Source organism: Pezoporus occidentalis, unplaced genomic scaffold (assembly GCF_034315485.1).
Source record: "Pezoporus occidentalis ecotype Australia unplaced genomic scaffold, CSIRO_AGI_Poc_V1 ctg18, whole genome shotgun sequence".
In the NCBI taxonomy this organism is placed as follows: domain Eukaryota; kingdom Metazoa; phylum Chordata; class Aves; order Psittaciformes; family Psittacidae; genus Pezoporus; species Pezoporus occidentalis.
Genome location: NW_026913640.1, coordinates 8,810,237 through 8,838,082, shown reverse-complemented (window position 1 = coordinate 8,838,082; position 27,846 = coordinate 8,810,237). Strand labels below are relative to the sequence as shown.

The 27,846-nt window shown below is 40.6% G+C and overlaps 1 protein-coding gene across 14 annotated transcripts in view; it reads left to right on the top strand.

Annotated features, from left to right (window-relative positions):
• Positions 1-318: 318 nt before the first annotated feature.
• ZMYM2 (zinc finger MYM-type containing 2) overlaps positions 319-27,846 on the top strand; it is an 86,884-nt gene continuing 59,356 nt past the window's right edge. The window contains exons 1-7 of one of the 14 annotated variants that reach the window (XM_062615260.1): positions 320-771; positions 1,747-1,804; positions 4,842-4,972; positions 18,869-18,908; positions 20,826-20,954; positions 22,286-23,142; positions 27,358-27,643. In XM_062615260.1, the coding sequence (XP_062471244.1) occupies positions 22,293-23,142; positions 27,358-27,643 (1,136 nt within the window). In that variant the 5' untranslated portion in view covers positions 320-771; positions 1,747-1,804; positions 4,842-4,972; ... (1 more) ...; positions 20,826-20,954; positions 22,286-22,292. Of the gene's footprint in view, positions 777-1,746; positions 1,805-4,841; positions 4,973-18,868; positions 18,909-20,825; positions 20,955-22,282; positions 23,143-27,357; positions 27,644-27,846 lie in introns of all 14 variants that reach the window. The other 13 variants (XM_062615268.1, XM_062615269.1, XM_062615267.1 and 10 more) reach the window with 13 other exon arrangements.

The window sequence follows — 27,846 nt, the reverse complement described above, 5'->3', positions numbered from 1 at the left end:
GTTGGGGCAAGAGGGCGTCCCAGGGCGCGGGCTCCGCCGCTCCGCAGGGCGGGCTGCCCAGCGCCAGTGAAGCGCCCTAGCTGGGATCCGTGCACTCTCCCTTGCCCATGGGGGAGCACTTCCATTATCCACGGTCTGTCCCTCGTGGAAATGGCCCCAGGGGCAAAGCCCTACCGAAGAAAGGAAGGGGGTCGGACCTCTCGGGGGACCATGCCAGAGCCCCACCAGCCCCATCGCTAGGGGGTGGAGAGGGAGAGGTGAGCCCGCGCTCTCTGGCGCCCGCAGGGACCTGAACGCAGGGCTAGGACGGGCAGCGCACCCTCCCTGCCAGCAGAACATGGGCAGGCGGCAGCGAGAACTTCTGCAAGTTGCTGCTGTCAAGGAGCGCCACCCTCGGAAGCGGGTAATGATTCGGTGGGCAACGATCCGGGTTCCTCAAACCTGACGGATCAAAGTGAGAAAAACCCCAGGCATGCCCAGGAGAAAGATTGGCAGTTTATAGGGTCAACCGTCTGCGGGCGGCTCTGATGGACAGGCTGCCCATCCACTCCGCTAGCCCAGCGCGAGAGCCCGCCCTCTCAGGCAGCCAATGGCGGGGCAGGGAGGCGGATCTCCCCGAGCTCCCTTGGCCCCGTTCCTCCTCCCCTTAGCTAGCAGCTGCGCTTCGCTCGGGACTGGACCGAGTTAGAGTTGAGACGGCGGAGGAGTAGCGCAGAGTGTGTGCGTCCCCCGCGGGGGGGGGTCCGTGCCCGCGAGCAGCTGGGGAGCCGGGTAAGGTGAGGGTGTGGGGTGCTGCGCCTCAGGGGCGAGCTGGCCGGCGGGTGGCGGCGCGGAACTGCCCCCAGGGCGGGGATGGGAGAGCAGCCGCCGTGTCTCCGAGCTACCCGGCAGAAGTACCCTACGGTGGCGTTGCCGCTGCGTCGCCACCCCTTGTGGCGGCGGCGCGAGCAGGACCAGGGCAGCCCCGCGGATAACCATTGTGGCCCGGAGTTGGGCGACGGGGGTAAATGGGGGGCGCCCGGGGGCAACGCTGGGGCGGGGGGGACGGGGGCATTTGGAGGAAGGGCCGGGTCTAGTTTAGCGCCTCCTATTTTAACTCCCTCCCTCCCTTCTTCGCCGGGCCCTCGTTGTTGTTCTGCCCCTGTGCCTCCCCCCACCCACCGCCCTTGCCGCCCCCCCCCCTCCGCGTGTGCCTCCCTCCCCTGCCCGGCGCGGCGCTCCTCTGATACTGCCGTCGTCGCTGCTCCATTCCCGTATTGTTTGGCTGAGTCCCTCTAATGGCGGACAGGAGGCGGCAGTGCTGCTGGCCGACTGCAGGGGGGCAAACCCGAGATCAGGGGCAACTGCTGCGGGAGCGTGCGGCCGGCCGAGGCGCCCACCCAGCCCCGAGGCGCTGCCGCTGTGGGCCTAGCGAGCCCCCGGGGCGCCGGTTCAGGGCTGCTTAGGCAAGTTAGCTGGTAATACTTGCTCCCGGCCGTGGGTGCCGCCGTTGTTTTTCCCCCGCACTCGCGTAGAGAAGCCCTCCGGGCGGCACCTTGTCCTTCTCCTTCAGCAGGAGCCGGCGGCTGGAGGAGCGCTCCTTCTCCCCGGGGAGGGTAATTCCAATTCATTTATTTATTTATTTATAGAGGGTTGAGATTAAAGGGAAGTGGTGGGTGATGCAGGCGGTACCTGCTCTGGCTAGGCAAAGGAATCGCTGCTTGGGGGCGCTGCCTGCCTCACGTTAACCCCGTGTCTTTCCCTTAGGCTCCAGCCCAGTTTGGTGCAGCCTTGGCAGAGACCAGCTAGGAGAGGGAGCTCCATTGTGAGTGCCATTTCTGTATCTCTTTTTGCCTCTGCTAGACCTTCTTAGGGAGGGCTTGATCCACCTTCCCTCATGTTCCCCGGGGGCAGGGGTAGAAGGAGGAGTCTCTGGGGTTGGGTGAAGAAATTCTTGGGTCCAGCAGTTGCTGCCCTGGGGCAAAGCCCCGGTAATGGCTGTGAGGCGGCTCCTTCTCGGGGTGGGCGCTGCTGCTGCAGACATCGCTCCTGCAATACCAACTCCGGCAAGCAGACGACGGGCTGCTGCCTCTGCTCGCGTTACCCAGCTCAGGAGGGAGGGGGGAGGGCATATTTCGGATGCCCTCTAGAGTTTTGGAGCGTGTATTAAAATCCGTGATGAGACATCTTTAGCCATCTTTACATCCCCCCCCCCCCGTTTCTCTAATCTCGTGTCCTGCATATCTTGAAGCAAAGATGAGGTTTGAGGGGTTTAATATTGCCCGACAGTTCTCAGAGTGTAGTCTAGCATCTTTCTTTGTGTTCATGCTGATTCCTCACAGCCGTAGATTTGCTCAGGTGATGTTGTTGGGCACCATTGGCAGTTTGTGTGCTTAACTGGGCTTCAGACATCTGCTTTGCCCCTTCCCCAAAAAGCTGGAGGTCTCTGGGGAAACAGCTTTTTATTAGTGCGCATTTTTGGTGTACCTCTGTGGGATTTTCAGAGCAGGTTGTGATCTCTGTTGGGTGTTAGGTTGGCTGAAGAGAGGTGGATTAGCAACTCCTGTCTAGGATTGGGTGTGATTTGTCTCTGGCTTGTGCCTTGTTTAATAATTCTATTTTTCTTTTTGCATGGAGGATCCTGAAATCACCAAGTGGTGCAGCAGAGGGAAAAGTGATATGGTGTGTGCTTACATGGGGAGAGGTTCCAGGGGCTGTGGGCTGAGAGGTGGCAGCTGTGGTGGGAAATGCAGTTGGGTCTAGTGGTAACATGCAGCCAGAGAACAAACAGTGAGGTAGCGCCTTTTGCGCTTGGGGTTCTTTGCTTGGGCAGTGGAGTGATTCAGGTGGTGTAGTCTTCCACACCACTTGCATCTTGAAATTTTTCCTTTACTTTTTCCTTCCTCCTTGACATTCGACATAGTAATTTCCCAGATTTGCATAGCTTGCAACTTCCTTTGTCACTTTTTGGTAGCTTACATTTACAAAGAATCAGTGGTTCTCTGCAAAACCTCACTGCTTGGGAGGAAGGCATCAGATTTGGAATCATTCTGAGCTGCTAAAATTACAAACCTCATGAAAGACACTAAGAGTTTGTATGGCCTGTTGTCATTAATAAAGTGATCTGTTCTAAACCTTGGCTTCCTACTGTAATTTTAAATTTTTTAACTCTTACTATGTCTTTGATATAAGGGTGCCATCTAATTTTACTTCTGATTCATTATATGTTCCAGTCTAGCAGCTGTTTTGCTTTTTCTGATTCTTCATGTTGAAAAAGTTACTTCTAAGTGTGATCAAGGCAAATAATGCTTTGGAAGGGAGGCTGTTGTGTTTGGAGTTGAAAAGGATGTGTACTGGAGCTGGTTTGAAAAAATTATTGTGGCTTTGTGTGGCTGCCTGTGAAAAGATGAGGATACTGCCAAGAACAGCTGTATAGATAAGATTCAGTAAACCTCAATAAGCAGTTGCCAGCTGGTTTTGTGAATTACGCTAATGTCTTGTACAAAACCATCCTAGTAGATGGCACATTATCCTCCAACTGTGGTGGTACAGCCTTTTCTCCAGCACATGACTGGAGGTAAAAAGTGTACCCTGTGGCTTGTGATAAGCCATGCTGTTGCCTGAAGGAATATATTTGGTGCTGACTGCTGCAACATCAGTTCTAGGAATCGAACTTCCACAATTTGTGACATAAAGGTGGTGGTGGGACATTATTAGGTAGTTAAACTAAATAACTTTTTTAAAAAGTGAAAGACTATCTTGATCAGAATATCTACTAAATTTGGTTTGCATTATTATTAATCCTTTTTCACACAAATATCTGATTGCATTCTACTGTTTCTTATCCTGGAGTAATATGCCAAGAGGGATTTCCATTAGCAAGAATGTAAAAATGCCAGTGAAAAAGTGAAAGCAAGTTTCTTTGTCTTCTGCAGAACTTATTCAAGTATATGGAGGAATGTGGGACCAAAACTGGTACAACTTCTTTCAGATTTTTGCTGGCTTTAAGGTGTTTTGTTTTTTTTTCTCCAGCAGCATCATGAGCAGTTATTGGTCATCATGAGTAATACTGCATTATTACAGTAGCTTTCATTTTGGTCTTGAGACTAAATACAGAATTTCTGAAGTTCTGTCATCTTGTGTCAGTTTGCAACCAATTGATATACTCTGCAGCAAAAGCAGGTTGAGGAGTTCTGTGAAGAATTTGTATCAAATATTGTTATTAATGGAAAATCCACTGTTCCTGAAGAAGTGTTTCTTATTTACAGAATACAGGTGCATCACAAATAATAGTGAATTTAACCTACCTGTGGAAAGGGATTGAAACTTGAAATTCAGAAGAGTTCAAAAAACTAGTAAGCTGTCCCTTCCAAGAAGTTTGAGATCATACTTGCCTCATGCGGCTTTTAAAAGCCCTGTGTGCTACATGAGTTTTGTAGTCAGCTGAATGTTGTTTAACTTAACATTTGATTTTTCTTTTTTTTTAACATTTTTTAACTTTATCTTGCTTTCAGTGATTTAAACTTACTAGGTGAATGCTCCAGGAGGATAACTGGGTTTCTGAGAGATTACAGTTAAGAGGAAACCTCACTTTTCTTCCATACTTGTAGCCAGCCCTACATGCTGCTGGCAAATGGGATTGGCAGTAGGTGCTAACTCCGTATATGAATGATTTGCTCAATTTAGGTGCTAGCATTAGAAGTCTTCATTTTGGACCAAGATCTCTAAGTCTGTCAGAATGTTTTGTATTTCTAAGAGAAATTTTAAGTGGAAAGAAGCAGTGTGAGACTTACGGAATGTAGTTATGTGGCATGTGCTCTTCAGTTAACATTGGGCTGTACTGGTTTTGTATTGTTTTCCAGCTGCATAATGGCTTCCAGCTCCTCCCGTTTGTTGCCAGTACTGCACGCGTTGGTTTATGTTCACTTCAGTTGAGCTGTTTAACCTGCTGCCTTTTCTGGGGAGAAGTCCTAATTCCTATGCGACTTCTCAGGTGCTTCCCTGATTTTTAATACGTCAGCAAGACTTCTGTCTTACTGCTATGTGGATCTCCATCTCTTACTCCCACTGCGATAGCTAAGAAGCATGCATTGTTGTTCTGGTTGGCTTGGCTGAGTATGAGCCAGCAGTATGCCCAGGAGGCCAAGATATCCTGTTTTGTACCAGAAAGTGTGTGGCCAGCAGGACTAGGAAGGGATTGTGCCCCTGTACCTGGTGCTGGTGAGACTGTGTCCTGTGTTCAGTTCTGGGCCCCTCCCTACAAGAAAGACTTGGAGGTGCTGGAGTAGGTCCAGAGCAGGGCAATGAAGCTGGTGAAGGTTCTGTAGCACAAGTCCTATGAGGAATGTCTGCGGGAACTGGGGTTGTTCAGCCTGGAGAAAAGGAGGCTCATGGAAGAGCTTTTTGCTCTCTATATGGAAGGAGGATGTAGCAAGGTGAGGGTTGGTCTCTTCGCACAGGTAACAAGCAATAGGACAAGAGGAAATGTCCTCAGGTTGCTCCATGGGAGGTTTAGATTGGGTACTAGGAAAACTTTCATCACCAAAGGGTTGTCAAGCATTGGAAGAGCCTGCCCAGGGAAGTAGTGTAGTCACCATCTTTGGGGGTGCTTAAAAGGCATGTAGGTGTGGTGCTTAGGGACATGATTTTATGGTGGATTTGGCCATAGCTGGGTGTATGGTTGGACTCCATGATCTTAAATGTCTTTTTCCAACCTAAAAGATTTTATTATTTTAATGTCGCTTATTTATACTTATTTTAGCAATTTAAGGCTTTTATCTTCTGTGAACTTCCAGAAATTACCATTTTTAAGACAAAAGTCCTATTTATTCTGTGAAACTCTGCCACTGGAGTTCAGTAGGACTCAAACACGGAGAAAAGTAAGATTGTATGTCTGTATGGATGAGAACATCAGCAGTTGCAATAGATAAGATCAATAGCTGTCCTCAAGACAGGTTAGATCATAACTGTCCACTGAGTGGTTCTCAAGCTTTCACCTGAAGCATCTCATGGATTCAATGATGAAACTTGTTTTCTTACTCCAGTTTGCTATGAGAACAAAATTATTCCAATCAGTGGTTATAATACAGACCACAAACTCAGATTTTACTAGCATAATGGATTATACAATTTTGTGGTCAACTGACCAATTGCCACCAATGTCTTTTTCAAACTATTCTGTGTTCAGAGGGTATTTATGCTTTGTAAGTTTGTCCTGATTCTTAAGCATTCCATGTTTTTCTGTTTTTCTCAACCTTTTGGAGCTACTTTGACCGTAACTTCCTCTCATGCTCCTTCCACCGTCAGTCACTGGAGAATAATCTGAGGGGGTTGCAGGGGTTCATCACCGAGGCAGAGGTGCAGAAGCAAGTATTTGGTGCTGTGAACAGAGTAGCTGCAGTAATGGTTTGAAATGTGCTTGGGCATTACCACTGCTCTCCCCAACCCTACTGAGCCTTTGTAGCACAAGAGGGTTGTGTTGGTTCTTTTGTTTCCTTTGTTTGTCTGAGATGAGACTACTTAATCATGCATTGCTGTTGTGCAGAAAGGATGTTTTTGGGTTTGTCAAATACTTAACACTTAATATATTACTTTTTTTATCTAAAATCAATGAATTAGGCATTCTGAGCTGTACATGAAGGTTCATGAACTTTTTTCCTTAACTCTTGTAAGACTGTAAGAACCCTTCAGTTTGTATCATTGTAACTTCTAAAAGCTTTAATACATATATCTGTGTACCAAGTGCTGTACCAAAGTCTGTCAAGGAACAGTCCCTACTCCATTACTTTTAGTACTTAATGACACATGCTAAGCAGGATATTGTTTATTTCCTCTGCTCAATAGATTGTGCAAAGCAGTGATGTACACTTGGTCATACACTGTTCACTGATAGAACAGTTGCTTAGATACTTGCACCATAGCCCACCAGTCTAACTTTGTGGGGCCAGCAAATAAAGCAGATCATTAAGAGAGGACAGTGTCACTGTGGAAGAATTCATGTTGGTTTCTACGTGAAGTTTCCTCAGTTCTCTGGATGTGTGAAAGATGGCATTGGAGGAAGATGGTAAAATAGGGCATAACCCGTAGAGTAACTGTGTACCATTTTCTAATTTAGGCCTATTATGGCTCACAGTCACTCTTAGAAACGTGGACCTGTTTGTTTTCCTCCTGCAGACTTCTGTTGGAAGCATATATGCATGTTGTGTTCCTTTAGGCCCTTTGGTATATAAAAGTCCTGAACTCTAAACAAAAGCCCATTCATGATGTAACTCCCCCCCCCCCCCCCCTTGAAAATTTAACCTTGATGAAAATTGTCCTTTCTGGAGTTCCTTTTCTTTTAGATTCATGTCAGACCTCTCCTGTTTGGCATTTACCCCTAGTACTACATTACATTTCTCTAGAAGTTATTTTGTTAATCTCATTCATAAATTCAGCTATCATCTATGTATGGATGACCTTCAAGTCTCTTTTCTGGACTTGCTGCCTCTATACCAGCTAAATCTCAGTGTGTGCTTCTGACTTCTTTTTGTGGATGTCTGACCTTCAGCTCAGGCTGCTATTACAAAGGCAGTCCTTATCACCCAGAAGGAGAAACCTCCATGCGGTCTGTCACTTGTGGACAGCATTGTCACGAGATCTTTGGTTTAAGCTCCTAACCTAGCCCTTCTTTTTGGCACAGCATGCACTACTCTTCTAGCAGACTGCAGCTTTCTTCCTTGTATTAAACTTTTAATTGTTTGTTAGTTGTGTTAATAAATCACATGACTAAATCTAATGCCTCACCTTTAATCTCTGTATCTTGTGGTAACACTTTTTCTTACAGTTGTGGTAAAAATGATTCTGCTTTGATGATAAGGGTTAAGAATCCTGAACAAGAGTGGTTTCCTTGTCTTCTGCTTTGACTGACTGGTCTTTCTGCTTCATGTATTTTATGGTTGTAAAAATAACAGGTTACTTGCCTTTAATTAAAGTTGGGGTTTTGCTGTGAAGGATATTGTCTGTCTTTTTTGTTGTTAATGAGATTTTGAGTGCTGTTTAGGAAGTGACATCATGGGTAGTTACACACTTTTGTTCATTCTCCGGTGATGCTACTCATGCATGGTGAAGTTCCCTGTGTGTACTCTTTAACAGTTTGCAACATAGTCATGCAAAAGAAGTTAACTTAAGGAAATAAAGCCTGCTGAAAACAAAGCCAGACCACCACCTTTCCTGTTGCCCTGGGACTGAGCACACACCATCCTTAGAACAAGAACTAATTCTAACTGTTGTTTATGGTGGTGCTGTTTCCTTGTATTCTCCCTTTTGTCTCTCTCCATCTGTTGTCCCTTATGTTTAGGTTGTTTGCTCTTTGAACAATCTTATTCTGTGTTTGTACAGTGGCTAGCATAATGTCGTCCATAACTTTGGCTCCTAGGAGCTTGTGATAAGAGTTGCAATGTATGGGTGTGGCATCAGTGTCTTTTTTTTTTCCCCTCTTCTTTTTTTTTTTTTAAATGTGTATGTGGAAGTGGGAAGAGGACCTAGTGTTCTGTTATACCTGAAATAACGTCATCATTTTCTTTGAGCAAGAATTGGTAATAAATATACCATCCTATATACAGTTAATTGTTGTGAAGCTGGAAGAATTTACTAGGTGTGTTTTGAATTAATAGCAATAGCATTTCTGTGTGCACTAGTTTTAGGTGGTGAGGGTGCTGTTCATTTAGCTTTGCTTGTGGTGGTTGTATTGCTTTGAAAAATGCTCATTTGGAAGTTGAAGTTTTGTTCTGGTGTGTGGTGCCTCATTAAATAAGCCAAGACATATCTAGAAAGCCCAGGTATGAAGTTCTGTCATACATGTAATAAATAACTGCAGTCTAAAAGTGACAGAAAATGGGGAGCACAGCAAAGGTTTGTTGGTTTTTACAGACACAAATGTTGGATATATCTTGGAATTATTGCCATTGTCACTGTTAGCCATCATTATGTATGCTTCTATCCAGAGAATTAACAAATAGAAATACTGAGGTGGTCTGACTAATAACTGTGTATAGTACAGCAATTATGAGCTGAATGAAGTCCAGCATTTTTTAATAATTGAAAAGAATTGGAGAGTTTGGAGAAGACCTAACAATGCTTTAAGGACAAGTAGAAAACATGCTTTCTATTAACAGACTGTAGAAATTAAGTCTATTCCTCAACTAGAAGAGAATAGATTAGGGTGTGACTTAATCCTGGTCTACAAGAGACTGTGCACCCAATAACATGTTAGATTGCTTTTCCCACCCCCCTAATATTGAAGGTTTAATTTGTGAGTACTGATTATTGCGTAAGCGATACAAATTCAGGCAGGGAACAGTGTGTAGCCTTTGAGCAGTTAGGATAACTGAGAGTTGGAAGTTTAAAGAGGATTTGAAAAGTTAGCAAAGTTAAGCAGACTGGGGAGGCAGGGGCTTCAAATACACTTTGTTCTGCAAGTCTTTAGTTGCAGATTTGGACTCAAAAGACAAAATACTGGCTTAGAACAAATTCAGTATAGTATATTTTCCATGGGATTAAATTCAAATAAGCATACCTGCTTCCTTGCATGACTGTTTAAACCAACCTGATTTGGAATTGTTGTTATCCTCTCTTCTTTGTTACCAGCACTAGCCTTTTTTTTTGGAGTTACTTTAGCCCTGTGAATCATCAGAATGATTTTTTTTTTTTTTTTTTTTAGGGAGGGGATGTGTAGGTGTTGGATGTTTGCTGTGTTTTTTGTATTTCATCTTTCTACCTTGTTAGCTGCCATGACAGACCGGCTGTAAACAGGGAGAAAGGGAGAAAGAGTTGTGATAAAGAAAGTGGGAGTGGGAATTCAAAACCATGGTAGTCCTGTCCTAGACTGCACGTGGTTTATTTATGTGGAACTACAGCCTTAGCAAACACAGTATGCATCTTGTTTAAAGATAAAGCTACCTTTTTAAAATTAGTTCAGTAAGCTGGAGTCTTGATTGCATAATGTAGCTTGCAGCCAGCCCTCAGCTGCAGCTGTGAAAACCTATTGAACTTGCCTTGCTGACCATATCAATTCTTGCCTTGGATTCCATTTTCTGTCAACCCTACCTCAGCATAGAACTTCAACTATTTTGTGGCTGCTTTTTAATTTTCTCTGCCTTTTTTTATATTATTTTGTTTGCAATGTTAAGATTTTTCTTTGCTTTGTTATACTACATCTTCAGTTGTTTACTTGGTCATAGTCTACATGGATTTTCCACCTGTATGTAGCATAGTAGTCACATACTTTATTATATTTGTTTTTCCTTGTTCTGAATTACTAGATGCATTGAATGCTAGTCACTGCAGGTAAACTGTGTTGAAGAAGCTTGTCCATACTGGACCAGAAATACTAGGTTGTTAGGTGATACTTGAGTGTTTCTTGGGGATGAAGAATCTGGTTGAGGCTACTAAGTGATGTTGGTTAGTGTTGAAGACAATGAAAATGGTCTATCTGCAAAGTAATTGTTCATTTACAAACTATGGCATGACAATTTTTGCTCTTCTAAGTAGATGCAAAAAAGTATTAGTTAAAAAGATTTGTGCACTCAGACACTTTGAAACCGGGAATGTGCCATTAGGCATGGTAGTTACCAGTTACCTGTGCACAGTTAACTTGTTTCATGCGCTGTAGGTATATGAATGTAGACTGTATATTAGTTTAAAATAAAAAATTTGAAAAACCCTAACCAAACAAGAGGAAGCAGTAGCGAAGAATAGCATTTAAAGTCCTTGTTGACAATTAATAAATTGTCTTTGTTTCCAAAATGCATGGGGAATAGTATATGCTAGGCACTGATAGGATGCAAAGCAACTTAAGGTAGTCCTGCTGGGCAGCAGGTTGATCATGAATAATGGACCTTTGCAGAGGTGAATGGAAGCAGCATACTGGGCTGAATTCAGCAGGACTGTAGCCAGCAGTTTGAGGGAGGTGATTGTTCCTCACTGTTTGGTACTTGGTAGACCACATCTGCAGTGTTTAGTCCAGTTTTGGGTAGATGCCATTATAATAAAGATACGGATATACTGCATTGAGCCTAGTGGAGAGCCACTGGCTTAGAGGGCTGGAGCAATGAAAAGGAAAAGCCGAGAGGGATGCGTGTGATTAGTCTAAAGAGAAGGCTGGAGGGACATGTTACTGCAGTCTTCAACTAATTAATGCGAAAGTATAGAGAAGATGAAGCCAGGTTCTTCTTGGGGATGTGCATTGTTAGGATAGCAGGTAGTAGGTATAAGTTGCAGCAAGGGAAGTTCTGAATAGCTAAGATAATCAAACAGTGGAAGAGGGTGAAGTTTAGCAGAGGGGCTAGTAAATTTGTATCCTTATAGATATTGAAAGCTGACATAACTTCAAAAGTGAAACTCATTTCTAGTTTGTCACTGCTCTGAGCTGGGGTGGATTTTGATAAGGTGATATCCAGAGGTCTCTTCCAACATCAGCTGTTCTATTAAACTTGCAGTGTTTAGGCTAAGTCTGATACCATGTAGTGACTAGGCACATGGTCTCCACTGATATGCAGTGCTTTACTTACTGTAAGTTAATTTGAATGCTTTCTGTCCCCCAAAACACAAAAATAAGAATTTGTCCTGTTTGGGTAAAATTACTAATAAAATGTAACTGCATGAAATACTGTTTAAAAATAGCTTCTTAAAATTATCTCAAATATACTGACTTTTTAGGGTGTACTTTACAGGGAAGGTTAACTTCTTCACAGAATTGGCATTACTGTGGTTAATAAATTCCTCAGTTTCTAGATATGTAGGTTCTACAGGATGTATTAAATCTAGTAAGTCTCATCCTTACACTTGAGATTTCTCTTTTTTCTATTTCTGGTTGTTTTTTCATGTTTGATTGGTTTATGACTGGCTGTACCCCAGTTTCTAGTAACTTTACAAATTTGAAGGATGTATGCTGCTTGTGTTATGTTAGGTGCTTACAGTATAGTCACTATAATCATGATATAGTTGTATCAAAAGTATAACCAATGCAACTATACCCATTATGAAAGATTGAGAACTAGAATATTTGCTTAGTTTAGAGCCTTTTGTTATTAGTAGCTATACTAAACTTGTAGCGTTTGCTGTAATACATTAGTTAACAGAGCAGTTTGAAGCACAGGTACAGGCTGTGTGGAGGCTGGATTGAGAGCAGTCCTGAGAGGGAGGATTTGGGGTGTTAGTTCATGAAAAGCTCAGCATGAGCCGGCAGTGTGGACTTGCAGCCCATAAACCAGCCATGTCATGGGTGTACCCCCAGCAGCGTGACCAGCAGGTTGAGGGATGTGATTCTCCCCTTCTACTCCTCTATCATGAGACCTCACCTGCAGTCCTACATTCAGCTCTGAGGCCCCCAGCACAAGAGGGATGTGGACCTGCTCAGGCGAGTCCAGAAGAGGCCATGAAGGATCATCAGAGGGCTGGAGCATCTCTCCTATGGAGACAGAGTGAGAAAGTTGGGTTTATTCAGCCTGGAGAAGAAAAGGCTCTGGGAAGATCTTAGAGCAGCTTCCAGTACCTAAAGGGAGCTTACAAGAGAGCTGGAGAGGGACTTTTTTTTATGGGCTTGTAGTGACAGGACAAAGGGGAATGGTGTTAAAATGAAAGAGGCTAGATTAGATAATAGGAAAAAAAATTCTTCACTATGAGGGTGGTTAGGCACTGGCACAGGCTGCTGATCAGCACCTTTTTCATGATTAAACAGCCATGAAATACTTTGGAAGTGTGTGTTTAAGGAGGAAGGTACATACTGGTCTGGCTGCCCTAAACTTAGGCTTAGTTAGTCCACATAATGATTCCAATTTGCCATGAACTGCTATGCCAAGTGCTGCCTATTCGCCTATGAGTAATCTTGTAGTATGCTTGGTGTGGATACACTTGCATTCGAGATTGACCCTGAATAGAATAAAATTTGAGATTGACCCTGAATTGTGATTCTGTTCATGCATACAGAAGAGCACTTCTTGGCTCTGGTTGAGTAGGAAGACTTAAAGAAGAGGCTGTGTTAAGGTATTAAACTGTTCCTGGAGATATCAGTTGGAAACCAGATGTTAGCATTCATATATAATACAGGTGACTGCAAGTGCAGATAAGGTGCTCGGGTGATACTGAAGTTTGCATGTTTTCAGCTTTAGTTTCAGTTTTGAAATACTCACTTCTGAATAAAGCCGAAGTTTACTGACTCAGCTGCTTCAAGATACTTCTTCCATTATGTAGATCTTGCCTTCTTACTCTTCTTAGCTGTGTCTTTGCTAGATTACAGGTCTTCGTGTATGTCCTCTTTAATTCCCTGACATCTATGTGGCAAACACATTTTGGGTGTTACGTAATTACTTTCATTAAGCTAATTTCTTCAGTCCATACAGTTCCTTTGAAAATCTGAGGAAAGAATGAAATTTGAAGCTGCTCCAAACCTACTGAAAAATAAATTCTGGAGTAGTGTCTCTAGGCTGAAGTAATGAGGTCTCAGGCTTTTGCAGTGATGGTGCTCCAGCATCGGACAGATTAGATTTGTAGACATAAACTTGGTATATTGTTCCTGAAGGCTCTTAACTGTGTTCTGAAATGCTTAACTGTGTTCTGAAAAAACAGCTATGTAGATATGTTGATGGGTTAGTGTCGTATTTTATTGAGACTCTTGATTAATATTTATAATGAGTTTGTATTTTAAGACCGCTCCTTCTTTTACTTTGATATTGTGAATACTTGCGCTTGAGCTTAGCCCAAAGTATGCAAGTATTTGTTGAACTTGTTAGCAACATTTGTGTGTAAAGCTGGTAAACTGATGAAATAGTTGTGCTGTTGTGGCTGTAATGTAGTATGTCGGGTTTGCTTAACACGTTTCAGGTATCTTACTGATTGTGATGAGGGGATAGACATGTGTTTTAATATTCAGTCTGTCTCTGCTTGCTTCCTTTTAAGTTAGTATGTGCATTTTGGAGTGTTTTAATGCAGAATTTGCTGTCAGGGTAGTGCAGTTCTCTCTGTGCCTCTTGGCTTGTCACAACTATTGTGTCTACTAAAATGATCTCTACACTGAAGTTAAGAGCTGCAGCACTAACCCTGTTATGTTCAGGCACAGCTGTTAGTGGTGTTACACAGAAATTTTTCTACTGGGGAACTGATGTGGCTGGAAAGGAACTCCAGCAGGAAAATCTAGTAGATGGATCAACTTTTGCCTGATTATGTGTGTGGTTGCAGAAACAGCTGCGCCACATGATAGTGTAACAAAATGAGTCTGTGGACCTGATAACTAGGTGGACCTTCAGAAGTGTTAAAAGTTTAGTTAAGTCAGATGGGAAAGTTGACAGTAAATAAGAGCTACCATATATATGAACATAGAGTACCAGAATCAATGACTAGATATTCCTCAGGAGGGATATAAAGAGGAAAAAAACTGAAACCAAAAACCCACCACCAGGAAAAAATGCTGAATATTTATAGTAAGAATGTTTAACAAAAATGGTTTTATTGTGTGGTTGTGTGTGGTAAGAGTTATATATCTGATGACCCAGAAGGGCCTTACAAACACCACCCTTACAACATGGAGTCCTACTCACATAGGTAGGTGTCTGTCCATACACAGTATATGTTATTCACTACTCAAATTGAGATGGGGCTGCAGTAGCAGCATTCAGATTGAGTTTAAACCTGGCTTAAATTGCAGCACTTTAAAAATACTGGATTACTTTTCCATTTCTAGAGCTTTTCAGTTCTTATGTGTGGGCATAGTTGGGCTGTTAGACTGCATTAGTTGCAATGTAAAAGAGCTACTTAAAGGTGATTTTAATTGGAGTGGTTTACTTTGCTTTGGGGGTGAACTGTGGCATACATTGTTAATCACTGGGGTTCAGTTGATAGCTCATACTCCAAGAGGCCAAGTAGGTAGTCGCATTTGATTGTTTAGGGAATGACTGTTCCCGAGTTGTAGTTAACACATTACAGCATACTATTAAGCGAGAGAGCTGCTTGACAGCTGCATAAAGTCTTCACAATAGCCTGAGTTTTTGATCATCAGAGTTCTGAAAAGTTAAGTGATAAAAAGTGACTTTCTGTAATAAGGATAAGAACTCTTGGAAGTAGCTGGATTAAGGGGTTAACTGATGTTACGGTCAAATAAATGTCAGGGTGAGGAACTCATTAAAACATTGATCACAGAACATTGAGATGCATTCAGATTAGCCTCTTACCTGGTTATTTTGCCTAAGTGTTGACTCTTACCCCCAGCTGAAATGAACCTGGAAGTCATAGGCCAAAATTTGGATTTTGGGTAAGTGGGTAAAGCTTCCATGAGGCTAGTGACAAGTCTTCTGCATGTAAGAATAATAATATTCCTCTATTGGCAAGATTAATTGCTCTACTAGGTTAGCAGACAGTTCGGTAACCTGTTTGCATTTGCATCAGTGACGTCTAAGAATAGAAACCTGGCAGCTATAGTGTGGTTTGTTTCCTACCCCCACCCCCTCCTCCCCCCCCGTAGGTGTATTGTGGTTCTCAGTAGCTGGCTGGCTAAGAACTTTTGCAGAGCTGCCTTTGGACCACTATGTTTAACAGTCATGAGAACATTTATTTTCATGCTTGCCTGATCCATATTTGACCTGGTTGCATTTCAGGCCTTTGTAGCCTTCTACAGCAGTGACTCCATAATGAAGAAAAAAAGTTTTCCTGCATAATAGATTATTAAAGCTGCTTAATTATTTCACTGGCTGCCTTTTTACAACACACAAATAAGCACTCATCTTCTATGTGTTTTATTTTCCTTGTAGACTTAACCATCTTCCATCTTCCACTGCAGTCTAGTGAGGAATGTGTTCGAAGGCCTTTTGGAAGTCTTATGTGCTATATGCCAGTTTAATCAGCGTTGGTCAACAGGTATACGAACCTTTCAAAAAGTCTCTCCAATAGTCCTGTGAGGCACTGCCTCTTCTGCAAAAGACATAGTAATTCTCTCCCTGTACATTTTTGTCTTTTGTATATTTATTTAGCTGTAGTTTCTATCAATTTGTTTAGTGATGAGATAGGATTGTAGACTGTAATTATTTGGGTGATGGTTATTGACCCTCTCTTGAAGTAATTGATTACAGATATTGAAATAGAAGAGTGCTGACTGTCTTTAGAAATCTTAAGTGACTGCCATGTGGCCTTCATGATTTGTTCTAAAATCTTCTGTTAGCAGTTTGCTATGACACTTCCCCTCTGACATGACCGCTAGAAAGAGAGCTTAGATGTGTTCTCTGATATTTTCCTCAATGAACATCAATGCACAGAGGTTTTTTTCTGTGTTTTCTACTGTGGTTTTGGCTTCTTGGATATTCTGTTTCATTACAAAAATGTTCCAGTTTGTGAAATTTGCAAGAATTGGCATTTTGGACAAACCTTTGCTCTGACAGCTCAGTAGCCTGTCTTGAACCATGCCTATGAAAAGGTAAAGAACAGGGCAAATGTACATGAAACTTTCCACTACTACAATTCCAACATCTTCATAGCTCAGACTTCCTTATAGTAGTCTTCATGTTTTTCTTGGGGGGTCTTTTTGAATTGGTTGTATACTTAATATGGTAAAATTTTAAATGGTATCCATGCTCTTGAGAATATTTTTGTCTCGCTGCTCCATTTTGTTTCCTTTTAATTGAGTTCCTTGCATGTTGTTCTCCTTTTTGAAATGAAATATTGAGGTAATATTTTATTTTTTTTTTTTTAATTCCCTTGGGAATTTAAATATGTTCTTCTGGAGTGCTGTCTGGATAATTAAATCTTAAACTGTATTGTGTTGCTCAGAATTAGACCAGGAGTTGGTTTTTCTTTGGTTAGTCTCCTAGCTGGTTGCAGTTGGCTGTGTTATGAGAATGTCTCCATCATTCAGTGCACAACAATAGTCAAAATCTTCAGTTAGTACTTTGCGGTCTCTGTCATTCCGCTTATCTCACATGTCCTGTCACTGTTATGTAATAATGTACCATTAAAATGCTATTTCTTGTAGTTTGGATATGGAATTCAAGTGTAGCACAGTACCTGTTGAGGTAAATAATTTAGTTAGGATACAGTGCTTTCCTAGCAGAAAGCAATGTTCTTTTGCTGAGGCAAATCAAAGCCCTGGACTTGTACCTTAGTATATTACTGTCTGCTGTATTTTGATCATATTTTCAGTTTTGAAGATGTCTCAGTTATGTATTCTCCCAAAAGCAGTCGTTCAGGCTTTCCCGTTTTGTTTCTAAGCTTCTAGCCTTTATATGGAAGCACTTGTACATGCTATTTTGTCCTACTTTGTATGTCTGTTTCAAGCACCCTGTGTTGGTGGAACTCTAGTTTTGGTTGTTTTTCAGTGACTCCTTTTGATTTTTGTGACTTTGTGTCACGTGTATGTAACCATGATGATGTTCTTATGTCACCTTTATCCCAGGTGTTATTAATGGCACTTGGTATACCGAGACTTTTAAATTCTATTTTCTTTTTTTTTTTTTTAAGTGGAGTTGCCTTTTTTTTTTTCCTGGGTACATACACACCCCTCAATTTCTGTTATTCATGATAAATTTAAAACTCTTTATCGTTAAACAGTGAAGTTAAGACTTGGCCTATGGAGCATTACCTAGCTGTCTGTCATAAAAGCTGTAGTATTTGCTATCCTCCTAGAGAAGCAGCTGCATTTTGCCTTTCATTTTTTCCAGCAGTGAGTCCTTGAATGTAGTTATGGCATTGTAATTTATTTCAGCATAAAGATTTTCATAGATGAGTGATGTAGGCCACTTTAAGAGGATAGAACCATAGAATAGTTAGGGTTGGAAAGGACCTTAAGATCATCTAGTTCCAACCCCCCTGCCATGGGCAGGGACACCTCACACTAAACCATGTCACCCAAGGCTCTGGCAAACCTGGCCTTGAACACCTCCAGGGATGGAGACTACAAGGCAGAGACTACAAGGTTTGTGTGGCAGGGCAGTATAGAAGCCAACAATGAAATGCAAGAAATTTTGGGGTCACATACATTACAAAGTACTACACTTCGTTTTTACTTCTACAGGAGGTGGAAACAAAGACAGTTCTATAAATATGTTCTATCTGCATTCCAAACACATTTTCTCCCCAAGCCAGTCTTCAAATCAGTTGTAATAAACTGTGTTCTAAAGGGTTTCATGAACCTCTGCTTTTCAAGGGTTACATATATGAAGTAGGGAAGGCATCTTGTTCAAATAGAATCATAGAATAGTTAGGGTTGGAAAGGACCTTAAGATCATCTAGGTCTCCCCCCCTCTGCCATGGGCAGGGACACCTCACACTAAACCATGTCACCCAAGGCTTCATCCAACCTGGCCTTGAACACTGCCAGGGATGGAGCATTCACAACTTCCCTGGGCAACCCATTCCAGTGCCTCACCACCCTTACAGTCAAGAACTTCCTCCTTACATCCAATCTAAACTTCCCCTGTTTAAGTTTTAACCCATTACCCCTTGTCTTATCGCTACAGTCCCTAATGAAGAGTCCCTGCCCAGCATCCTTGTAAGGCCCCCTTCAGATACTGGAAGGCTGCTATGAGGTCTCCACGCAGCCTTCTCTTCTCCAGGCTGAACAGCCCCAACTTTCTCAGCCTGTCTTCATATGGGAGGTGCTCCAGTCCCCTGATCATCCTTGTGGCCCTCCTCTGGACCTGTTCCAACAGTTCCATGTCCTTTTTCTGTTGAGGACACCAGAACTGCACACAAGACTCCAAGTGAGGTCTCACGAGAGGAGGCGCATGATCACCTCCTTTGACCTGCTGGTCACACTCCTCTTGGAGTCTGTGTGCTACCATAAAGCCTTGAGCTCATTCTGCAGCGCTATTGAATGTGCATTTTGTGCAGACTAGGTCTCACCAGTTTTTGTTTTGTTTGTGTTATTTTTCAGTCTCAGCAATTCATCCAGTGATCAGTCTACAATCTTACAGGTTTGTAGCAATTGTGTTATTAAGCATCTTTTGCTGTTACCAGTTGAGAAGTGTAAGATTTTTCCTAGTTACTCATTCTAAACCTATTCTTTTAACTCTGTAGGTACTTCCTTTTTGGTAGTTTTCCATTTAGAAATAGTGACTGTGACATTGCCAATGTATTTTTTGTTTTACTCCTCGGTACTAGCATTTTTAGGAAAACAAATTACCCAAATTTGCAATTTTTTTTTTTTTAATGATTTTCTTGGCAATTCCCTTTTTGAGTTTAGCATTGGTAAGAAATAACACTTGAGAGGGAAAATATGCAGATTTTATTTATGACTGTAGACCAACAGCTTGCACATAAATTTGTCTTATTTTTGTCATACCTACCAAAACAGGCCATTAGAACCTTTTTAAGAGCTTTTGTTGGAAAAAATACGCAAGAAGATACGTTTTGGTCTTAACCTTTGTTACATATTACATGCATGTACTGTAAATCACCCCAAGTTTGTCTGTCATGTAAGGATCTGTAAAAATAGGCATAGCATGGGTTTGAGTTAGGCATAAGATACAGTCTTGGCATAGTTTCATTTCTTCTTTGCTCCCATCTGTTCAGGTGTATTTAAAACTCTTTTGTTAAAAGCTTTATGTGCTTGTAATTCTTTTTTCATTCTAGAGAAAGAAAATACATGGAATAAGCCTGGGAAATTTTAAGAATCAGTGAATGAAGTAGTTCTTTGTAGCAAAGGCTGACATGTAGAGCAATCTAAGTTTGAATTATTCAGCCCTAGAGGGAAGAATAAGATACGTAAAAGAGAATATTGGATTAAGTTAATCTTCATTATAGCAGACTGATTTTCAGGGATGTATGAGCCAACTGCATTGATAATACATGTTTGTGGTTTTGTTGTTTTTTTTTGTTTTTTTTTTCCTCAAGAAAATCTCTTTCATTCAAAGTGAATGTTACCTTTACTGCAGTTCAAATGCTATTACGTGATGGCATTTGTCTGTGAAGCTAACTTAGGAAGGAATTAAAAGGTGGTTGCCTCTCTTCTAGGATTAATCTGGTTCAGAGCTTTGCTTTTGGTCATGTTGTCTCCAGTTTATGACCCGATGCACACATTCTCTCCCCCCCCCCGCTCCTACTCAGTTAATGGACAAGACGGTTTGAGTAATTCTGTAAATGCATAGAAGTTGTACTCTATTTAAAAAATGTTGCCAAGTCTGAGAAACCTAATGATTGTTATAAATCCTGAAGAATAAATATAGGCTTGAACTGTGAACATTTTCAGTCTCTTGTGAATGATCGTGTCTTAATGTAAGCTATGAATGCCTGAGTCTGTGATAAATATCATTGCAGTGCGCATATGCTATTTGAAAATTATTAGCAATGTAAGGTTTATATTGCATTGTAAGCCTGGTTTATAATGGAGGTCCTGTAATTTTCCTTATATCTTTATTTTAGCATGGTATATTCTGCTATAAGCATCAAGGAGGTTGTTGTGATAAAAAGCAAATAAATGTGTCTGCTAAGGTTTCTTTTCTCAGTAGCTCAGTTTACCTGAAACATTTATTTCCTTAATATTCTATTACAGATACACTTCTTAATTGTGGTGTTTGATTACTTAATTGTAGGTATGTCTGTCTCTTGCCAAATATTGGTACTTTTACTATCTGTCTATAAAGCATCAGGCATAAGATTCTGGAAATGTGATGTGACAGAATGGAAAATCTCAAAGAAACAGTATTGTTGCTGCTTTACTCATTGCAGTGATTGTATAGACTAGTATTCTCTAGGATGTAGGATTGTAGGATGATAGTGCTAAAAGTCAGGTTTGAACGTAAACTGTTTAGAAGAAAGTTTAATGAACAATTGGTGGGAAAGGTTTGAGATGTAGAAACTATTTTGGATATCTAATGTTTGTTTTAACCCAGTTTCAGAACGCCCTGCTTTTGTGGAGGGCAGCAAATCGATACAAGAAGAGCAGATTCCTCACAGGAAGAAAATAAAAGCTCTTGAAGCAACTTACTAAGGTAAACAGACTGCAGTGGATTTCTGGATGGGTAAGTATTGGTGAGCAGGATATTCCTACATTCTCTCTTTACCTTCCTTTATTGAGGATTTATAAAAAAGCATAGAAAACTTTCTAGTTTGCAGAAACTCACTGATGTCACACATTAGTGTGTGCTCCCAAAACTTAGCCAAATTATAATGAATTACATCTGTTTTTTCTTGTTTATATCAAGATCAGTTTAGCTTACTGGTTTAGTACAGTTTTTTTTTTGATCTTAAGGTCCTTTAGCACCTGTTATATACTGGTTTGGAACTACAGGTACAGAAATTCCATATTGAGGTTGCCTTTTATATTTTCCTTTACATTCATGGTAGCATGGACAATTATAAAGAACAGATTCCCCAAACTGAACAATGACTAAAAGCAAACAGTAAGCCCCAGGCAAAGTAGCTGCTGGGAAGGAGCCTGAAGAAGCATCACTTGCTGTTAAAAAAAAAAAAAAAATGAGAGAGATTAAGTTGTTGAAAGCTGCAGTGGAATAGGAGATACTAAGGCTGTCAAATGAGCTGCCTGTGGTAGTGTCTGGTAATGAGAGGTTGCTGTGCACCTTCTGCTGCTCAGTAATGTATCTCTTCTCATCATGTGTTCCATATCTCTCTTGCTTACTTCTGTGCTCCAGTTGTACTGGGCCACCTAAGGAGCTTTGTCAGTGTGGGGCTGGAGGAAAATCAGTAGGATTTCAAAGTTGTTATGCAGAACAACATTTCTTTCTTTTTTTTTTTCTTTGTTGTTAGGCACTTGGATGTGTGCTTCAGTCTTATTCTGTGTATTTCTAATAGAATGAAATTTAATAGGAATTCAAGTTTTCTTTCTGCATGTCTACCTTTTGGTCTTGCTTTGCAGATTAGTAAAAGCAGTGTTACAGCATCATTGTGTGCATATACAGGTGGGAAAGAGGCTGAGAAATTGGGATCATGCAATAAATATGAAAAAATGTTTCTTATATATGTGTATAGACATGTATTCCCACATACCTTATACATTCCCTTTGTATGTATTGCTAAATAATGATGTGTACCTAATGTCTGGGAAATGTTGGTGATGGCAGTATTTTTTTTTTGCTAATGTAGGATTAGAAAGTAAATGAATGTTAAGAGGCTCAGAGAAGAGCATAGAGAAACTGTATTTTCTCTGTGTGATCTCAGGAAGAATAATGGAATGATTTGGGTTGGAAGGGACCTTAAAGATCATCTAGTAAGAAACCAAAGGAAAAGCTGGAACTGTTAACAATAGTGTGTTTAAGAACTGTTACTGGAAAGTTATATCTCTACTCTGAAGTTGGATGTTTTTTCTTGCTTTATTTTTTTCTTTAAACAGCAGATCTGGAATGGACACGAGTCCTCTGGGAGGATTAGGACTTTCTGAACATACTCCTGGTCTGCTAGGGAATACCACCATGTCAGCAGGTCTTGCAAATGTAGGAAATACATTTGGAGGCCCACCAAGTTCTTTAGTTTCTAGGCCTAATAAATTTCAAAGCTCACCTATAGAAGATGATGATGATGTAGTTTTTATTGAACCTGTACAACTTCCGCAAAACTCTACGTCACTGATAGCAGATCAAAGAAATGCTGCTTTTACAACATCAAAAAATGAAGAACTTCAGGGGCATGATTGCAAAATGCTTTCTCCTCCAAAAGATTTAAATTCTCAAAAGGGGAGTGTAAGTGAAACTATTATTATTGATGATGAAGAAGACATTGAAACAAATCGAGGACAGGAGAAGAATGCTTCCAGTTTTAATGAACGAAGACTTCCAGAGTGTAAAAATAGAACCAATGATACGGAATTCTCACCTTCCAGTTTTTCAAGAAGTAAGGTAAATTCAGGAATAGGTAATAGTGGTATAACCACAGAACCAGACTCTGAAATTCAGATTGCTAATGTTACTACATTAGAAACAGGTGCTGTGAGCTCTGTGAGTGATGGTCATTTAGAAAATGCCGAAGGGCGTGACATGAACTTAATGATTACACATGTAACCTCACTGCAGAATGCCAACTTGGGAGATGTATCTAACGGACTGCAGTCAAGTAATTTCGGTGCTAGTATGCAAACATACACCCCATCTTTGACTTCACAGACCAAGACTGGTGTAGGACCTTTCAATCCTGGTAGAATGAACGTGGCTGGAGATGTATTTCAAAATGGAGAATCTGTGACTCATCATAATCCGGGTAAGTTGTTATTCTCAACATTTCCTTGAAAGCTGAAAGTAAATAATAGAATGTTTGATTAAAACTCTTTTTGTTGTATATCTCTGTGCAAATAGCAGTATATTGTCTCCTGATTTAGCCAGTAAACAGATATTGCTGAAAGCCAAATGGGGCAGTCATAAATGGTCTTCTGGAATTGCTATTCTACAGAATTTAAGCTTTCACATGAGTAATTTAAAATCTTCCGGGTTCAAACATATACTGGTGCTCTTCTGCCCTGTTAGGCTAAAAGTGGGGAAAAAAGCCAAATCACCACCTTTGCTACAGGTTTAACTTCAAACTACTTAGGGTAATTTCAAAATCTAGGTGCAATAGATCCTTGGTAATTCATGATTTCTTAACTTGTCTGTATGCTGATTAAAATACATGTGTTTGGGGGTGTTTTAACTTGTGTTTCAGCAGATACAGCTTTTCTTTTTGGTCATATACTACCAAATGTATTTTTGCATAAGCATTAATACCTTTCATATTGTATTATGGAAACAGCAGTATGAATCCAGGCTTTAAGTTGGATGTTAACAGGTGGGTGTTTTGTGTTAAATTTGAAACTGAATTCAAAATTTGACTTCTGAATTTGAAATCTGCTATTATACTTTGGATATCTGTCTGAATAATTTAGGAAATCAGTTCCTAATCTTTAAAACCAACATTCCCACTATTGCTAGTTGATCTCTTAGACATGGGGTATGATTATTGCTTTATCACAGATGGTCAACTAGTTGAGGATGAGAAGCATTTGTTACCTTAATGTAGTGCCTTTGTTTTCTTGGGCAAAGTGCATGTTAAGAAAAGTGTGATAGACTTGGACCATAGCAGTATTGAAATAGATTGAGTTTGGAGTATTGTCTGGAAGTCCATTTAGGGACTTGATGAAAAAGACCCGCTTTGAGGAAGGGAGGGAAATGTGGATTTACAAGTGGATATGAGATATGTATTTCAAGATGTAAATATATGGGATTTTTTTTCATGGTTGTGGGCTTTGTATGTGAAAAATAAACAGCAGTAGGTTCAAAAGCAAGCAGGAAAGGCTGTCACAGGTAAGAGGAAGGGAGAAAAACACCAAACAAGGAATTAAAAAAACCACAAGACTATAAACAAGAGGAGGAAGGAGGGAAGACGGCTATAGTGGAAATGGCTTTTATGCAAGAAAAAGCCTGAAACACGGTAGGTGCAGGTCATTTGAGTTTTTGTACTTGTATCTTGAAACCTTTCCACCTTCCTAAGTTTCAAGTTTCTTCTTTTCGCCTGGAAGATGCTTCCTTTTCTCCTAGAAGATCTTGTCAGTAGCAGTTAACCCTGCCTGTTAGAAACTTTGATAGGAAGCAATTGATCTTAAACATGTCTAATATATTCTACACAATACAAGTCTAAGATTGCTAAGGATAGATTCATCTTTTCTGGATCAGCGATGTTCTATCTGTTCTGCTTTCTAGATTTCTAAAATACTTCCAGTGGATGTGGAGACTTCTGCTTAGTTAATTTAAGCCCACTGATGATAAAAATACTTCCATTTATATAATTTGAAGATCATAGATTAAAAAACATTGCTTACACTTCAGAAATAGGATGTAAGAAGATGAGTAGCAAAGTTTTTTTCCAGATACCACAACTTTAGGGATTTGCTAGTTAACGTTTGTTTAACATAAAAACTTTATGTAAGGACTTAATACATCAGTTTACAGAGCAGCTTTGCGGATCTTGGAACTGGTCCGTTACCTGAAGACGTTCTTGCTTCCATCTTGGACAAAATTCATTCATGTTTGTTTCCTGTGTAGAGGATTTGAAGCCTTGAAGATGCAGATATGAATTGTTTCCTGATTATTCCCCCCTTTTCTCAGTTGCACAGGAATTGGGATGTGACGTTTACATGTTGTTAGAAAAATAGATGAGATTTCTTGATCAGGGAATTGGTGGAGTCACCATCCCTGGAGGTATTTAAAAGATGTGTAGGTGTAGTGCTTGGGGACATGGTTTAGTGGTGCACTTGGTAGTGCTAGGTTAACGGTTGGACTCTGATCTTAAGGTCTTTTTCCTACCTAAATGATTATATGATTATGTGGTTTGGAAGATTTCTGGATCAGTCTATTTCCCTTAGCTAAGTGTCTCCGCTGTATGGAAAGTAGTATCTGCATAACAGAAACTTCTGTCCAAACCATTAATTCAGAACCTGGGGTTCCCAGTAAGCATTGGGAGTACATCTGATAGAATGGTTTTGATTGGAAAGGGACCTTTAAAGATCATTTAGTCCAGCCACCTTGCCAGAGATGTTTTTCTGAATGTAATCCTGTTTTGTGCATCAAAACTGTTCCAACAACAGAACCAACAACAAAACCTAGTGAACTGAGGATGGATTTCAGAATTGCCTTGATCTGAACCATGTCATTAATGCAGATGTGTCTGAAGGTTTCAGGAGCAGCATATCTCTGTAAAACTCTCCCCACCTCTGCCCCATGTGTGATTCTATGATTCTGTGTTGTGCTGTTGCAGGGTTTTTTTGGGCCTGTTTTTTTTTTTTGTTTTTCAGGTTTTTTTTTAAAAGGCATAATTTCATTGAACCATTTTTTCAAGATGGCTCTGTAAGTAAATGTGTTGGTACGAGTAAGGAATAATTTTATAGCAGATTTGAGCAGGAACAAGTGGAAAAGAATGGGAACACCCTGAACAGCCATTGTAGTAAGAATGGTTTAAAGAGGAACTTGTGTTTTACCTCCTTTCCCTCTTAGTTCCAGCTCTTCTGTTTGCCTGTGAACATTACACTGGGTAAATTCCCAACTTGTCTTACATGTTTGAGAAACAGGGCATCCTTTACAGCTGCAAAGTCACAGTGGTAAATTATTGTCTACTTGCTAAGGAATGCATGTTTTTTGTTGTTCTTGGGTTCCTAGAATTTTGTTCCTAAAATTAATTTAAAAACCCACTTTGGGAAAGAGAGGACTTTAGGAAATAGTATGAGGAAAGGGTTCCTTCTATGTAATGAATGATTATGGACCGAGATAATGTCTCTTAAGAGTAAAGCTTGGGCAGTTGCTTAAGCTTATAGGTTAAGGTTTTTGTTATCTGAAGTTACAGAATTTAAAATTACCTTTTTTATATTTGCTTGTTAATACTAGTTGTAATAACGCTCTAGGAATACGCTGAATTACTCAGTAAGACATTCAAGGCTTTAGTGTTTTTATTTAGTTACATTAAATACTGTGTTTACTTAAAAGTAGTAGGACAAGTACTATCCAGTACAGTAATATTTATGCAGTTTATTCAGTAAGTAACGGTGAGGTACTGTTCTAGATGCTGGAAATAAAAAGCTTGAAAGGTAAGTGCCAAGTGCTGTGACAGTGTTTGGGATAGCTATTGAAAATGTTTTTTTTTTCCCCAGGTAAATGTATCTTGTAGGCTCATTGATTTCTGCAGAGGGAGACTTGGAACTCCCATGACTTCGCCACTTTTGCACGTTAAGTGGTATTCATTGCATTGAAAAGCTTACTGAGGAAGCCAGGAACTCTTACAGGAATTAATGACATTCATGCAGATCCCAGATGTGGAGCCACTGTGCTTGTCTCTAACTGCAGTATAGTTCTCTGGCTACATACTGGACTAGGAAATGAGTATGGGGAACCCCAATTCTAGGGTTTATCACAGAGGCCAGACATGTGATGTTTGTTTAAAGCTTTAGAGAAAAATAACTAATGAAGATCTAAGATCTCACGTTTTTGTAGATTTGCGGAGTTTGTATCTTACACCTTAGCTTGGAAATTCTGTTATCTGTTCGTCTTCTCTCTTTTCTGTTTTGTTGGGTTGGTTTGTTTGTTTCTGTTGTTGTGTTTTTTTGTTTGTTTTTGTTGTTTGTTATTTTTGTTGTTGTCATTGTTTTCTGGTGGTTTTTTTTTTTTTCAATTGCAGTTTTGTTTGCCTGGAGATAAAAATACCAGTTTGCAAATCCATTGCCAGTGAATTGAGGCCTGCAAAATTTGTCACTAGATGTAGGATGGGACCGTCCTGAAATTTGTTCATGTTCCAAAGCTTTGTAACAATGGAGACTGGTACTATCAAGTAGCATTTTACAGGAAAATGATTTCATGCTCATATATTTGTGACTATTATCTCTCTCTCTCTCTGTGTATATATATATATATTTATGTACGTGTCTCTTCATTTAGTTGTTTGTTTTTTTTCTTGAAGATTCTTGGATATCCCAGTCAGCTTCCTTCCCTAGGAATCAGAAGCAGCCAGGTGTGGATTCATTGTCACCTGTAGCATCACTTCCTAAACAGATATTCCAGCCTTCTGCCCAGCAGCAGCCTTCTAAACAGGTTAAAGTCACATGTGCAAACTGCAAAAAGCCTTTACAAAAGGGACAGACTGCGTATCAGCGAAAAGGATCAGCTCACCTTTTTTGTTCTACTACCTGCCTCTCATCTTTCTCACACAAACCCACTCCAAAGAAACTTTGTGTTATGTGCAGAAAGTAAGTAATTTTAAAATTTTGTTTCATATTAGCAGCTAAATCCAGTAATACTTGAGATTCTCATGCATGAATGAGATCTGTTCCATTAATGGTACAAAGTCTGACTATACAAGTACTTTATATAGTGTCACTTTAATGTTGTTTGGAAATGTTGTGCCTGCTGTAACAAAAGTACCAGGTTTTAAATTTGTAGTATGGCAGAT